We start from the raw sequence: 16,117 nt of genomic DNA, 5'->3' as shown, positions 1-16,117 counted from the left end.
ACTACAAATTCGGTTTTAGCCTTAAAAGTTTAGCACTTCTGTATAAAACTTTCGCGATATTAAAGTAATTTTTTTATAGAATTTTTGAATCAACTAACACTGAGTAGAAAACAGTAATTTACATAATTTACAATTATTTTTCTATAATTTTCATGAATATTGGTACATATATATTTCATTATTTTTATTTGTTTCATGTCTTTATTTTGTGGTTACTGTGATAGACGTTATTTATTATTTCTGTTATAAAAGTAATGTTAAGAAAATGAGGATAATTTAAAATATCTAAAAAGTCTAATCTTGTTACTATTTTTTTATAATGAAGTTAAAAGTTTTAAAAATAAATTACTAATTTTGAAAATATAGCTGCTGGGCCTCGCCTTCGCCCCATAACATACCTTTAAACGTTTTCTTCAAGCAAGCAATAATAAACATATTGTTACGGTTTTTTGCTGATTAATATCAGGTGTTTTTACAACATTGTATGTGTATATTATTTCATGTGTAAAACATATGTCGAATAAGGAAAACATTCGGACAAAATATTTATTATATTTTAGCAAAAAATGGTGTGGAAATGAAAATATTAGACTTTTAGTAAATATAATATATCATAAGATATATGCTATATATTAACAAACCAAATGTGTGAATATAAACCGATATACCAGATTCATTTAGATTCTAAGCTGGTACTGACGATATTATATTTAGCTCATGTTATATATACTATAGTCTCTCACAATGATTTTGAAACTTTAAACGATTTTCCTGATATAATTTAGATTATCCATTGATCCATTTAACCAAATAATAATTAAAATAGCGATACAAGCAGATACTTCAAAAGTAACACTAAAAATGGGGACTATATACTATTTTTATGTCTCAAAAGTAATAGCATCGTCGAATTTATATATTGTTGTGAATAAGAATAGCTTGCTAGTCTCGTTATTTCACTTCTAATAATATTTACCTTAGACCTAAATAATTGTCTGATCCATATATTTTCTCAAAAAATGTTTCACTTAGTAAGCTATCACCGTCCATTTCAATGTGACCAGACCTCACTGGAGTAATCTTGGATACACTCATCAATCACCTGCTAATATCTACATTAATGATTAATATAATTGTTTCTCAAGATATTTCTAATTCAAGTGTATATATATATATATATATATATATATATATATATATATATATATATATAAGACTACAAAGCTGATAAGAATGAATAGTAGGTACACAAACTAGATTATAAAATATAGTCGATAAAGGAGCTCATAAATTTATTCTTGGTATCAAACAATTACTATTATATACTGAATTTTGGAAATCCACATTATTGTTAAGAGTGGATTTCGAACAGACCAACGGAACAATAAACATAGAAACGTATTGATGATAATTATTTTTGCTGTATGGCCCTATATTCATGTAAAATGTTTCTAATCATTATTCTGTTATTTTTTAAATATATATGAAATACTAAATCTGCCTGCATGGTTCAAAACTACAGGACAGTCCTACTGTTCCGGTAGTCACGGATTCGAATCCTGCTAGAGCATGGTCATAAATGTATGTTTGTGATTGATTATAATTGCGGTTGTGGTTAAGGCAAGATCCGGCAAGGAAAACTGTCCCAGTCCGAAGGCCGCGGTTAGGAGCCCACGTTAAGTAGTAGTTCCAATACAGAAAAATCCAAGTTGGTAAAAAGTATGATAAAATATGATAAAAAAATCACTACAATAAACTAAAAACAAACACAAATCTGAGCAAAAAAGAAATAATAAAAGTCGTCCGATGCACTTATTTAATAATTTCAACAAGTTAATTTCGCAAATAAGAAATAACTTCAGTACCATGCTTTCTCTCCCTGCAGAAAATAAAATTAAATGAAGCGGAAAACCTTTACAGATTGAGTAATTTGAGTACCGACATTAAGTAAACAAGTAATTACACGTTAACTGAAGCCTTAACTAACGACTGTTTGTCGACCTTCTCCGAAGTCTAGCAACAGTAATGGGCGAATGCACTTTTCCAAATACCCCCATTTAGACGGACATTTCGAAATCATCCAATAAAACAGCTCCAGCACCCGAATTAAATTATTTTTCTTCTGTCTGTCCGCTCGTCCCGTCTGTTTATACGTCTGTCGTACATTATTTACAGGGGCGATTTTTCTGTGTCTGCTTCCAAGCACACAGCACGAAATATTAAAGAACATCTATACCGACGCTGAGGCTTTTAAGGAAAAATAATTCTCAACATGGCAAAAACGCCGAACAATACATTTTCGAATTTTCTTCATACTCTTTTAGAATAACAGAACAATATGTACTCCAAAAATATGTACTAATCAAAATGAAGTATTGAATATTAAAATGGCGTTATGTTATTAGTTCTACACTTAACAAATCAAACTAACTTGTTGACATTATTGTTCACGAACTTTTTGTATTAGACCTATAGATTAGTTTTAAAGGATTTTTTTGGACTTACACGCTTTATTGTGAAAATTCAATAGAATGTATTCTCAGTACATCACCAGTAACAGTCCGATGCGAAAAAACGTTCCAATTTTGCCGTTGAAGTAGCATTTCACTCATGACCAAACGCCTTTATATATTTCTTGGTTTCAATTCATACGCCATAAAATATCCAAGCATTTGGATCACTCTCATGTTTTTCTTGCGATTAAACAAGTTCCTTATGTTACTCACAATAGTTCTGCATATGCTTGCATTTTATGCGGATTATCATCGAGCAATGACTTCAAATCTGTGTCTTCAAATTATTTTTTTTTTGGGCTGGCAAACCAGAACGCTCTACTTTTAAAATGTCGAAACCAGTATTCATATGTTGAAATCGAGAAAACATGGTTGTCATAAACTTCGCACAAAGTGAAGTAAAAGAGTCAAAAAATATTTTAAAAAAATTGTTTGTTCACGCATCCACGAAATGACATATACCGAAAAATGGAGCCTGTCAATACGGTTTCAACATGAAGTTGATCACAAATGTACCCGATGCAATTTAACCACAGTAACACTTTAATAAATCAAACAAATATATAATATTATAACAAATATTTAAAAATAATTTGTTATTTATCTTTTAAAATTAATTTATATACCTAATTTAACTTAGCATAGTGCTAAAATAGTCAACAGTTATTGTTAACAACAAAAATCGCCAAGAAAAAGCAACTATATAGCAGCATTAGATATCAAAATATTTTTACCGCTTCATTCAACAAATTTTATTATTCAGCTGTCAATATTAGATTATTCAGTCCTAATTGTGTACTCATAACTTTTTATGATGTATTTTTTTCCATATTTTTAAACAATTTGTTGTTTTATTTTTTAGTACATCGGTTCAAGAACAATGTTCTCCAACCGCAATGGTTGCGAAATTCCACCATGGCATGGATGTATTTTATGTTTTTAATTGTAATTGTATTAGACGCATGTATATTGATTAGATAAATTAGATTGGTAAAAATTCGAAGTATCACTGGAAACAATCATGAAATAACTTAACCTAAATTCGATGGTGTTAGACGTATTTACATGAAGTAACAGTTTTACATTTAGTATTACTGTTACTTAGTGTATACATAAATGCTAATCATAGAAGGGCCAAAGTTGAATTTTCGGCATTTATTACCTTTGCTGTTTGAAATAAATGTAACACGTCAATTGAAATGTCCCCAGCCTGACACATAGATGGCGCTACTAGATATAATTAATAATTCCATATGTTCTTTAGTTAGCCCTAACTCTTAAAAGATAGGTGTATAAATTTGACAGCTGTCGAATTATTAGTTTGTGAATTATAGCATTTTGAATGAAGCAACTTTTGTTATTGTGAAAAAAATGGATAGAATGGAATTTCGCGTGTTGATAAAATATTACTTTTTAAAGGGAAAAAATACAGTTGAAGCAAAAACTTGGCTTGATGCTGAGTTGCCGGACACTGCCCCAGGAAAATCAACCATCAAGGATTGGTATGCTAAGTTTAGACGTGGTGAAATATTCAATCACCGAAGACGGTGAACGCAGTGGACGCCCAAAAGGGGTTGTTATCGACGTAAACATGGAAAAAATCGACAAAATGATTTTGAATGACCGTAAATTGAAATTGAATGAAATAGCAGACACTCTAAAGATATCAACTAAACTTGTACATCATATCCTTCACGAATAATTGACGTGTGCGAAAGCTCTGTGCAATGTGGGTGCCGCGCGATCTCACTTTTGACCAAAAAACAACGATGAGTTGATGATTCGGAGGAGTATTTTAAGATGATCAAGCGTAATAAACCCGAGTTTTTGCGTCGATTTGTGACGATGGATGAAACATGGCTCTATCATTTCACTCCGAAGTCCAGTCGACAATCATCCGAGTAGAGTGCACACGATGAACTCGCTCTAAAGCGTGGGAAAACGCAATAGTCGGCTGGCAACGTTATGACGTATGTATTTTGGGATGCGCATGGAACAACTTTCATTGACTACCTTGAAAAAAAGAAGGACCATTAACAGCGACTATTACATGGTGTTATTGGACCGTTTGAAGGATGAAAGCCGCATTTGAAGAAAAGAAAGTGCTGCTTTATCAAGACAATTCACCGTGTCACAAGTCAGTGAAAATGATGGCAAAAATCCATGAATTTGACTTCGAGTTGCTTCCTCATCCATCCTTCTGTATTCTCCATATCTGGCTCCCAGCGACTATTTTCTCCTCTTAGATCTCGAAAGAATTCTCGCTGGGAAGAAATTTTCGCTGAATAAAGACGTGATCGCCGAAACTGGGGTCTATTTTGAAGCAAAGGAGAAACCGTACTATAAAAATGGTATTGAAAAGTTGCAGGGTGGCTATAATCAGTTTATTACCCTTGAAGGGAATTATGTTGAACAAAAAAAAAACTAATTTTGCCAAAAATATGTGTTTTACTATGGTAGACCGGAGAATTTTCAATTGACCTGTTACTGCCGAATCCCATTGATATCCCTCAAATACGAATTGATTAAAAATACCACTATGCTGTTTTAACATCGTAGTTTGATTGATTGCCCTTACAAAATATGTTCAGGTAGTATATTGTTAATGAGGATAAAATGTAGACCTACTATTAGAATTCTATTTATGAGCCATCCGCATCGACAGCGAGGCGGAATATTCATGGCCGTAATCTTACTGTACATATGGAGAGATAAGAAAGGTGTAGTGCATTACAAGCTACGAAAATTGAATGAAGCAGTTACTGCAGATGTCTACTTATATTAATTCAACAGATTGAATTACGTATTGCTGCAAAAACACGGTAATATCAAGTATCATACGCAAGGTCGCCCATGGCAAGAGTTATGCCTTCGATATTATATTATATTATCCTATCAATTGCCTTCTGATTGCCGCTTACCTGGCACACAATTTCGAAATACTATAAAGGTGCAAAGACTGATCAATGATTAGGTCACTACCAAGGTTTCGTAGTACTGTAGTAGTTTCGTAGTAGTAGCCATGTTTTCAGAAGCATAGTAAAAAAATGTAGAAAATTATCTAAAATAGTCTGGGTTTCATTAAAATTTACATTTATACTAACGGATTTTACCTAAACCTTACATTCACAACTTATTTGTAATTAGAAAAATATTGTAAGAAATATTTATGAATTAAGAATTTATCAGGGACCACAATTTTATCGCAACATTATTAGTAAATAAAATTAATTACAAAACTATAGACTTAATTACAAGACGATAGCTGATAAATAACTAAATAAGAAATAATTAAGTTAGTTAATATTATCACACTAAATATACATTAAACATTATTTTCATAATGACTTCTACACTATGTTAAAAGATGTTTAGAGACCTATCCTTAGTGAACCAGCTTGAAATGAGTCAGACTGATATAAATGACCCTTTTCGAAAAATATAAATGAATAAGAAGCACGAGCAAAGGCGATTTATATGTAAATTACTTACCTCGCTAAAAAGTATCAGAACGATTAAAGGATATACCTACCCAAAAATACATAATAAAATTAAAAAATTTATTAATCATTCTTATCCTTGTTTAATATAGCCAAAGGTCCCTAGAAAATATTTATGAAGAATACATTTGAATATTCTTCCCCTTTATATGTGTCCTTTTTTAGCTCTTTTCGTCCATTAACAAATAATTATATTCCATATGCTGACATTATGAGAGAGTGACTTCTCCAGGTTTGTTTGTTGTTAGTTGTTTGTTCATTTCTAAAATAAAAATTATAATCTAAAAATAATATTTGAAATACTAAGAAATAAAAATAATGACTTTTATTATTTTCTTTCTTGTGAATATTACTTAAATTGGTGAAACGAATGAACATCTAGAACACATTGGACTTAAGTATTTACAAATAAAAAAACTAAATTATCTTATTATTATAATGGAAATGGCCTTTTAATTGGAAATTTTATAGGAATTGTTGCAATATACTCCCACCTACATATGGACCAGAAAATAAGAGTCAAACAAATTATGAGATGAGAAGATGAGAAGAAGATGAGACAGATCCTCAAATCCTATATTTCCAATCATCATTTCAAAATAAGATATGGTGTCGAATATTCAGATTTTAAATCCATACATGCGGGCGTGTCACCAGCTAGTGTCATTGAGCCTATGTTGTACTTACTCTACTAGTAATATCCCTAAATGTGAAACACTAACAATGGCTACATTTGCTAATTGTTACAATTGACCATATTGAAACAACTGTAAATAAAGTACAAACAGCTGTAAATAACATTAATAAGCAAACTAAAACATGGCGAATAAAATTGCAAGCTAAATAAGCGGTTTTCACGTCAAAAAATAGACTTTCGGCCTGTGATAATTGATTGCGCACTAATGAGAGACGCCAAGCTCACTTGAAAAGCGTTTGTTGAACAGAAATGAGCAAAAGTATGTATGAGGTTCAAACATATGTAATGGTTGCATGGACGACAATCTGAATTAACACTCCACAATAAACTGTTATTATACAAACAAATCTTGAAGTCAGTGTGGAACTGCAGTTGCAACCATGCGGTCACACAAAAAAAAATTAACATGATACCAACTTACCAAAACAAAGTTCTTCGCAACACTGTTAGCATCCCATGGATATTATGGTATGACAACCACAAAAATATATAGGCTACTAACGATTGCATGATTTTAAAAACGTCGAAATTCTACAACTCCTCGCCAACAGTGGATTTACCTGGAAGTTGATGAACTAATGTAATAAAATGAGTAATTAAATTTAGATATAAAATCTTTTTAATGACCATGTAACATTATCTTGCCCAGTCCAAAGTTATGGCTCCCGAAATTATGTGATGCTGTAATGTATTTGAAATGAGTAATTAAATTAACTTTTTAGTTATGAAAAGTGTAAGAATTGGTTTGTTCTTTGTTGTTCGAGAAATTTCAATATTAACGTTAAAGTTTCGGTGTTCAAATATATCGGGTTAGATCGACATCGCCACATAACTAAATATTAACAATAAAATATTTTAAACTATTTACATATGAGTCGAGTTTCCCATTAACAATTGGCGATAAGCCGAAACAAAATCGAGCATTTAAAAAAATATTATATACTATAAAAAATGGAGCACGTAGAAAAATAACATGCGAAAAAGATCTTAGTTATGGTCCGGAGAAGCTTTATAAAACATTTTAAAAGTATCATTGATACCAATAAAGGTAAACTAAGCATTTCAACATTATGATCGTGTTCATCAACTACTCAAACTAGACCAAAGCATTAATCCGACTCTGTACAACTAATTGGATTGAAGCCAGGGTAAACAAAAAAGCCAACGGTGAATCAATAGAAAATGCATTTCTTACACTACGACAATGCTGGACTACACACATATTTTAGTGGCTCAGCAAAATTTGGATGAAATTAGTTCAGTGGAAAAAATTTAAAACATCCGCCGTATAGTCCGCACGTTACCCCATCCGACTAACATATTTCCGGTCTTTGCAAACCTCCCTTAATAGTGCAATGTTGCTGTATACAGTGGCTTGTGGAAATCACCTACTTGGTGATGAGGTTTACCATATCATCGATTATCATACATAATCTGTCATTATTCTTTAACTCTTTAAAATTGAACCATATATCTCCTTTACGTTGTAAAATGTATTACTAGAACAACACGATTGTGTGTATTAAATATATTTTTGTAGTAAAATTTAAAAAAAAAACATCAAACATATTTTACATTGTTGATTTTTCTTAATCATAAGCTCGAATATCACTACGTCCATGATATTTAAAATTTAAAAAAAATATTTTGCAGAAATTTAAAAAAGAATTATTTATTTTTCATTTAAATCCCTATAAAAGCAGCAACTTTCTATATATAGTTTTCTAAATATATAATTCATAATTTATTCTTATTACATTACAAGCACTACTACTACAGTTATTATACATGAACTAGATATTATATGCCTATTTAAAAACGTTAACATTTAATCCAACTTATTTCACACAGACATAATTTTATTTTAGCACTAATTACATATACTAATTTAGTTCATTGTTATTTTCAGAACTCTATCAGATAACAAATTGGAAAGGATCCATTCCAAAACATTTGCCAAAAATATTCAACTAAAAAGACTGTAAGTATTAACTAAATGTGACACCTAGTGCGAAATGAACATTTATTATTGAACTTTATTGAATTATTTATTGAACATTTAATGTTATAATATTGTAAATTATCAATTCAATATTTGATTCTCAAAAGTTATGCTATTATTTTAATTACTTAATATTGACCGCCATTATTCCATTCTGATCTTTTTCTAATCTATATGATATGTGTTCTGATCGGGAAATCTGAGATCTGAGTTCCATACCAAGAAACATTTTAATTAAATATGTTTAAATTACTTTTGTTTATGGTATATTATAATTTTTCATAATATAGATTAGAGAATTATCAGAATAGTATGCTTCGGAAGTCTTCCAAATTTCAACATGTAAGCGATTTGTCTAGATGAACCCTAGTTGGATAATTAGCGTTTTCATTTGATGCCAATGGAAACACAAGTTGATTTTATAACTATGAAATAGTAAGAAATGAAAAAGTGTTTAAAATTTAATATATTTTATAAATATATTAAGTCCTTGTGACTGCAGATATATTATAAGAGAGGAAAACAAATTGTTATGTTACGATCATTATCTAACATCGCCTAACTTTACACTAAAGCAACGGCACTTTAATATTTAGCTAAAAACAAAATCATGGTTACAAAATATTTTCATTGCTTATTTGGTTTAAGAAAGTGTGACTGCTTGCTATTTTTGCAGGTCAACAATATATCGAGACCTTGAATAATACTTTATTTCAAATATTATGAAACTAAACGTTTGAGTTTAGTATAAGTTCATCAAGAATGATTTTAAAAATCCTGTAGAAATTTAGAAATATGCACTTTTAAGCTCAATGGTGATATTGACTGATTTTGGAACTATTTCATAATGCATGTAGGGTTGATTTTAAATCCAGGGCGTAAAATAAAGATTAAATTTAAGAAAACAATAATAAACAATTAATTGCCTTCAATAAAGCAGAGATCAAAATAAATGATATAACAACTACTTTTCAACCAATTTTCAATGACAAGGGTGAAATTGAATAAAATTAATTAGTGAATAAAATTGAAATATTACGTAGTTTGATATTGTCAAGTAATTTCGAAATAAAATGATACTAACAGTTAAAATAGTGTCAGCTATAATAGTATCGATACTAATTATATCGATAAATAAATGTATCGATAAATACTGATAATGGATGGTACTGATAATCCCAAGAAAAGGCGATTATAATGGTAGGCATTAAAGTGATAGAGTAACCAGGATGTTTAATATTAGTCTCATACCACAGTTTGTCAATAATTGATAGACAATCATTATAAAACAGACAATAACGGTAACTGATAGTCAATAAACCACATAAAATGTATGTATATAGCTAACAAACAAAATATAATGGATAATAACGATAATAGCGATAATTGATAGCAATGATCAACCGTACTTATATGAAGTATGACATATGCACACAGTACGAAGTGAAAGTAACGCACGATGTATCAGCTGATGTCCTAACACAAACAATAATGACGTGCAAGAGATCAAAGGAAGTAACGCGCGAGATCTGCTAATAGAATTAAGCTAAATACTCAAAATAAATAAATAAATGACCAGTACTGTTATTACTTCTACAGCTCCAACGACGAATGATGGACGTGTAATGCGTACAAGGGAGAAGCCCGAAGGCCACACGCTAGATACGCTGCCACCAAGAGCCGACAGAAACCACTTTCGGTGACGTTTATGTATGCTTCAAGTTATCCATAGATCATAACTACACATCAGTAACTTTAGCCACTTTGACGTTCTTCTGTTCATAATTATGAACTATTAGTATTAGTTCCAAAAAACTATTATCTTTGATTTGCCATAATTTAAGAATAATGGAGAATATGCGACGATTCGAATAATTAACAAAATAGAGAACGATAAAATAGATACCTATATATGGACAAATAAATAAATAAATAATAGATAATCAATAGAGAATAATAAATATAGAATAATAAATGAAGATTAATGAACGAAATTAATGAATGAAATAAAAGAACACTAATAAATATAAAATAATACATAGAACTTAATAAATAGAGATTTGAAAAGATGGGAATTAAAAAAAGAAAACTGAAATACTCTTTGAACAAGAGTAAGGTTGGACGGCACCAAACACAATAAGCTAAACTGAATAAGAAAAAGATAGCGACTCTGACCATCGCGCCTTCAGAAATGTCTTCAGAAAGCATAAGCGACCCAAAATTAAAAGGTCTAAAATATCAAATTGCCAGATGGAATTCTAAGCACGGTGAATATTCGGAGCGATTTATGATTTCCTCGAATGGTACATGTATTTGTCTGTATTTAAAATAAATATATCGAGAAAATATAAACGAACTAGTTTTCGCTTTTACACATACTTAAATGAGTATAAATAAATACTTTTTAAAAAATATCAAAAATATAAGGCATGTTTTATGTTACTAGACACATTAAGTAAACAGAAAAAGCAATCAAACCAAAATATCATTGCACATAATTTGCAAATTAGTTTTATATAATTGGTTACAGCTGTTTTAATATTTTTGCGGTTGTATTCCAAATATTATTTATTCGTCTATGTTTCATTTTTCTGGGAAATCTCCTAGTGAACCACATTAATATAGCTCTGTCAGCGGACTGAAAATAAGCCTAACCCAACGCGCTGCTCGTTACGTAGGAAAAACTCGCAGTTACGCGGAAGTTTATAATATTAGCGAAGACAAATCATCGGTCCGTATTAATTTACACGTGCCGTATCATTTTTTCTCTTGTACATTTCATTATAATTCTATAATTAATGACAATAATACATTTAACCTCGAAATTAAAGCAAACAACATTAAAATATAGATTGACTCTGTAAAGTAACGCAAAGCTTTACTGTAATTTGCTTGAAGCATATGTCATAAATAGAATTACCACTATTCCTAACAATTTTCCAATTTACATCAAGGATTCACCTATATTGTTTACTATTAAAAATTTTATAAAAAGTAGTGCAGCCTTTAAGGTCCTACTCTTATTTATTGAATAAATTATTTACAGTTCCATTTATAACCGTTCTTTGTCGAATGTCGAGTAAAGGTTGTCCTTTAAAATCACCCACCTCTAAAGCTGAAATAGTCTCAAAATCAAATTTATTGTTGCATAGACGTTTACCTTTTGGTGGGTCTTTTTCTTTCTCCAACTCCTTCTGGCGGTGTAACAGTATAGCCAGAGTTTTTCTCAGGTTAATCTGTAGTCGCCAAAATTTGTACCACGCAATCGCAATTTCAATCTAAATAGTATTTATTCAGTGAATAATATCACATAGTACTAAACTTCTAAAAAAAATAGATTTTAACATAAAAACCTCTAAGGTTCCATAAGCTTTTATAAACTAATTTTAACCTGTACGTGTGCTTCTGCACTAACAGCACACTACAGCAGTTCAAGAAGCATAGTGTTCTTGAATTGTCTTATCGTTAACCTTGAAGATCCTATACGAAATATAAGATTTTAATAATTTTAAAAACCTTAACGGGATCGTCCCTCATGCCAAACCTTATCAAGAATATGTCCCACATCTAGAGAAACTTTACAACAAACTATTCTTTCTTCATATGACTTTTCAATTATGTGCCTAACTGTTGTATTATACTTGCTTTATCTCCCTAGTCATGTCCACGAAGAGTGAATTAGATAATCGCTTCACAAAATTTATTGCAATTTGTTATTTTTGATAAGACGACCTATTCTTTAAGATATTTTCATTATGTCTATACAATAGGCAATACAATAATCAAAATGTAATTAGGCCATAATATTCGTTGAAGTTACTAAGGTAAACTCCACTCCATATAACTATGTAAATTATTTTTTTACCTACTTGTGTGAAATCTTTATTGCCACTAAACAGTAAGCGTGGAAAACAGTCCTTTCATTTTTAAAAGAAATGTCTTCTCTAAACTGAAAGTTAGTTATAAAATTAGTATAACTTCTTGTACTACTTACATCAGATATTTCAATAAACACCTGGTAATGATTTACTTTTCCCTATCTATTCTTCTTATGGATATATAAAAAATCCAAAAAGCCATTTCTATAGTATACTCTTAATAATTTTCACCAATACAGAAAAAAATGGAATCACACGTTATATCATTATTTTTATATGCTATTAGACTGAACTATTTGCAGAAAACTCTCAAATTACGGATCGTTTTTAATAGCCAAATGGAATAAAAAATCCGCTCTTATGACTGTACAATTTTATGTCGACTGGTAATTAACAAAGATCTTCATATATTCCCCGAGTGCTCCTTCTCCGAAGAATGAAACATTGAGAAATCACTGTTTTGTTGGCGATTAGTCGATTATTATCATCGTCGATCACACACTAATCAAAACACGAAAATATAGTTTAATTATCATTAAAAACAATTTACTTGTTAATTCAATTTATAAATTTATATCATATTATTTTGACATTACGCGATTATTAAATAAGTAAAACAGGAGGATAAGGCGCTGGTAATTCCATAATGCCCGTAGGGCTAATTGTTTAAAGTTTTAAAAAAAGAACAGACAAGCAATTAGAGCCTCGATAGATCCAACATATCAGCACTTCTTATTCTTGAAATAAAATTATTTTCTTTAAATAAAAGTGTGTTTCCGTCTGTACAGAAATCATAGCTATGCAGTCCGTAAGATCATTCCGGGAGGCTATAAAGGTTGTTCTCCTCTGAATTCATTCAGTTAAGCGGAATCGAACAAATTATCTGTTATTTTATTGTCTGCATGAACTTTGGGCGATAAGGACGAACTGATGGAATGGTAAAGATGAACTGAAGTTATTATAATATAATCGCTGCGAAATTACTGAAACTACCCCAATCATACAAACATTTCCGGACAAAATAGATTCAGTCCGTAAGCTTATATAAACATAAAACATTCTGAAGTTGAAGAAACACTAACAGGTCAATTGAAAAGTCTCCGGCCTACCATAGTAAAACACATTTTTTTGGAAAAGTTAGTTTTTTTTATTCAACATAATTCCCTTCAGCGGTGATACACTGATTATAGCGACCTTCCAATTTTTTGATATCATTTTTGTAGTACGATTTGTCCTTTGCTTCAAAATAGACCTCAGTTTCAGCCATAACCTCTTCATTCGACGAAATTTCTTCAAATGCGGCCGTTTTTCGGCGATTTCGTTCTTCAAACGGTCCAATAACGCTATTTAATAGTCGCTCTCATGATCCTTCTTTTTTCAAGGTAGTCAATGAAAATTATTCCATGCGCATCCCAAAATACAGACGCTTGCCAGCCGTTGCGTTTTCCCACGCTTTGAGTTCATCGTGTGCAATCCACTCGGATGACTGTCGATTGGACTTCGGAGTGAAATCATGGAGCCATGTTTCATCCATTGTCACATATCGACGCAAAAACTCGGATTTATTACGCTTGATCATCTTCAAACACTACTCCGAATCATCAACTCGTCCTTGTTTTTGGTCAAAAGTGAGCTCGCGTGGCACCCACTTTACACAGAGCTTTCTCATACAATGCGGCACAATTTACGGTGATTCTAAATCATTTGGTGGATTTTTTAAATGTTTTCGCCGGTAGCAACTTCTTTTGGGCGTCCACTGCGTTCACCGTTTTCGGTGCTCATTTCACCACGTCCAAACTTAGCATACCAATCCTTGATGGTTGATTTTCTTGGGGCAGTGTCCGGAAACTCGGCATCAAGCCAAGTTTTTGCTTCAACTGTATATTTTCCATTCAAAAAGAAATATTTTATCAACACCCGAAATTCCTTTTTATCCATTTTTTTTTCACAATAACAAAATTTGTTTCACTCAAAATGCTATAATTCACAAACTAATGATCCGACAGCTGTCAAATGTATACACGCATTTTTTGACGGTTAGGACTAACTAAAAAACAAATGGATTTAATTCTGGTAGCGCCATCTATGTGTCAGGCCGGGGACTTTTTAATTGACCTGTTGTGTTCTAGATGAACTATTAGAATTTCGTTATGTGTACCGGAATTTAAACGGAAGCTTGCAGTTCAGAGGTACGACAGCAAAGGCGAACTGACGTAGTTCGATTGCTCAGATGTAGCATATTAGAATTTGAGGATATCCAATTTTAGGAAGCCGTACTATATCTTGAAGATCATAGACATTTTAGTACAAATATTGTATTTCGAAAGGCCATCAAAATCGGACTGACGGACGAAAGTAGTATCAATATTCAATTATACAATATACAATTACATAATGCCCAAAACAATCTATGGACAATCCTTTGTTTGGTGATTTACTTCAACAAGGAGGTGTTATATAATAAGGTAAAATTAAAATTTCACATAATTTATTTTAACATTATAGTACATCTAAAGCCTATATTATCGAGGGGCTTAAATTATACAATGATATAATAATATAAGCTAATTATATAGTCACAATAGTTTGTTTGTGCTTTATTGCCTTTACATTGAACTCTTTTCCGCACCACCTATGAGGTAGAGTTTTAAGAGCATTTCTTAATATAATATTTTAGTATTTCCTGGAGGCCTAATCTTATTAATTGACCTAATTAACAATTGTATATCCAATTAATGTATTTTATATTCATTAACGAATATATTTACGTTCAATTCTTGTTTCCTTCGTTGCAGTATTTCCTGTCAGGTAATTTTGATATCACTGTAATTCTCCTTAGTTTTTTCTGTTACTACATGTGCACATATTTTTGATAAAACTAAATATGATAACTGCATTCTCACTAATACATTTGCCATATCTGCAAAATAGTTCGTTCAACAAGTCTTCTCTCATACATTTTAAACAAATGCTCATGTATTTTCTAAACAGTCACAAACATATCTATGCACCCAGTTACCATACACTGATCCCTTGTTAATTGTTTAGTTACCTATAGTTGTTAATACTTTCATCAGACAGGGTCTCGTTAATTGCCGGCATTAGATCATAACCTCACAAGCAGAAAATTCACTTTCACTTTCTGAGTTGTTATTCAAGTCAATAACGAAGCTGTTCATTTCCAATCTAATACTTGTTTTTCCAAATTAAAATCTGGAAGTGCCATTAGACATTTTCATGCATTATCTTTACACTACTTAAAATCATATGTTTCCTAACAATGTATGCATTGAATTATAGGATATTCTACATCTCTCAAAGAGCTGCATATCTCTAAGTTTTCTATGAATACTTTCTATATTACAATATCTTCTTATAAATTATACTTATAATGAAAAAACCACTCACTGTTTTTACACATATCATAAATTTTATGTCTGATAGTGCGTGTAATTCGTTGGTGATCTTGATTCGCCACCCGTTGCGTCTCTGAACCATTTTTAATTTTTTGAGATATTTTAGTCACA

General features: G+C 31.1%; 1 protein-coding gene across 2 annotated transcripts in view; it reads left to right on the top strand.

Annotated features, from left to right (window-relative positions):
• rk (G-protein coupled receptor rickets) overlaps nucleotides 1-16,117 on the top strand; it is a 331,265-nt gene that overhangs the window by 258,754 nt on the left and 56,394 nt on the right. For both annotated transcript variants that reach the window (XM_076401101.1, XM_076401102.1), the window contains exon 4: nucleotides 8,620-8,691. In XM_076401101.1, the coding sequence (XP_076257216.1) occupies nucleotides 8,620-8,691 (72 nt within the window). The remainder of the gene's footprint in view (nucleotides 1-8,619; nucleotides 8,692-16,117) is intronic.

The sequence above is a fragment of the Rhynchophorus ferrugineus genome, unplaced genomic scaffold (genome assembly GCF_030347505.1).
Source record: "Rhynchophorus ferrugineus isolate W39M unplaced genomic scaffold, kcgeb_rfMv2 rfM3, whole genome shotgun sequence".
Classification (NCBI taxonomy): Eukaryota; Metazoa; Arthropoda; class Insecta; order Coleoptera; family Curculionidae; genus Rhynchophorus; species Rhynchophorus ferrugineus.
This window is presented reverse-complemented; position numbering and strand designations above follow the sequence as displayed.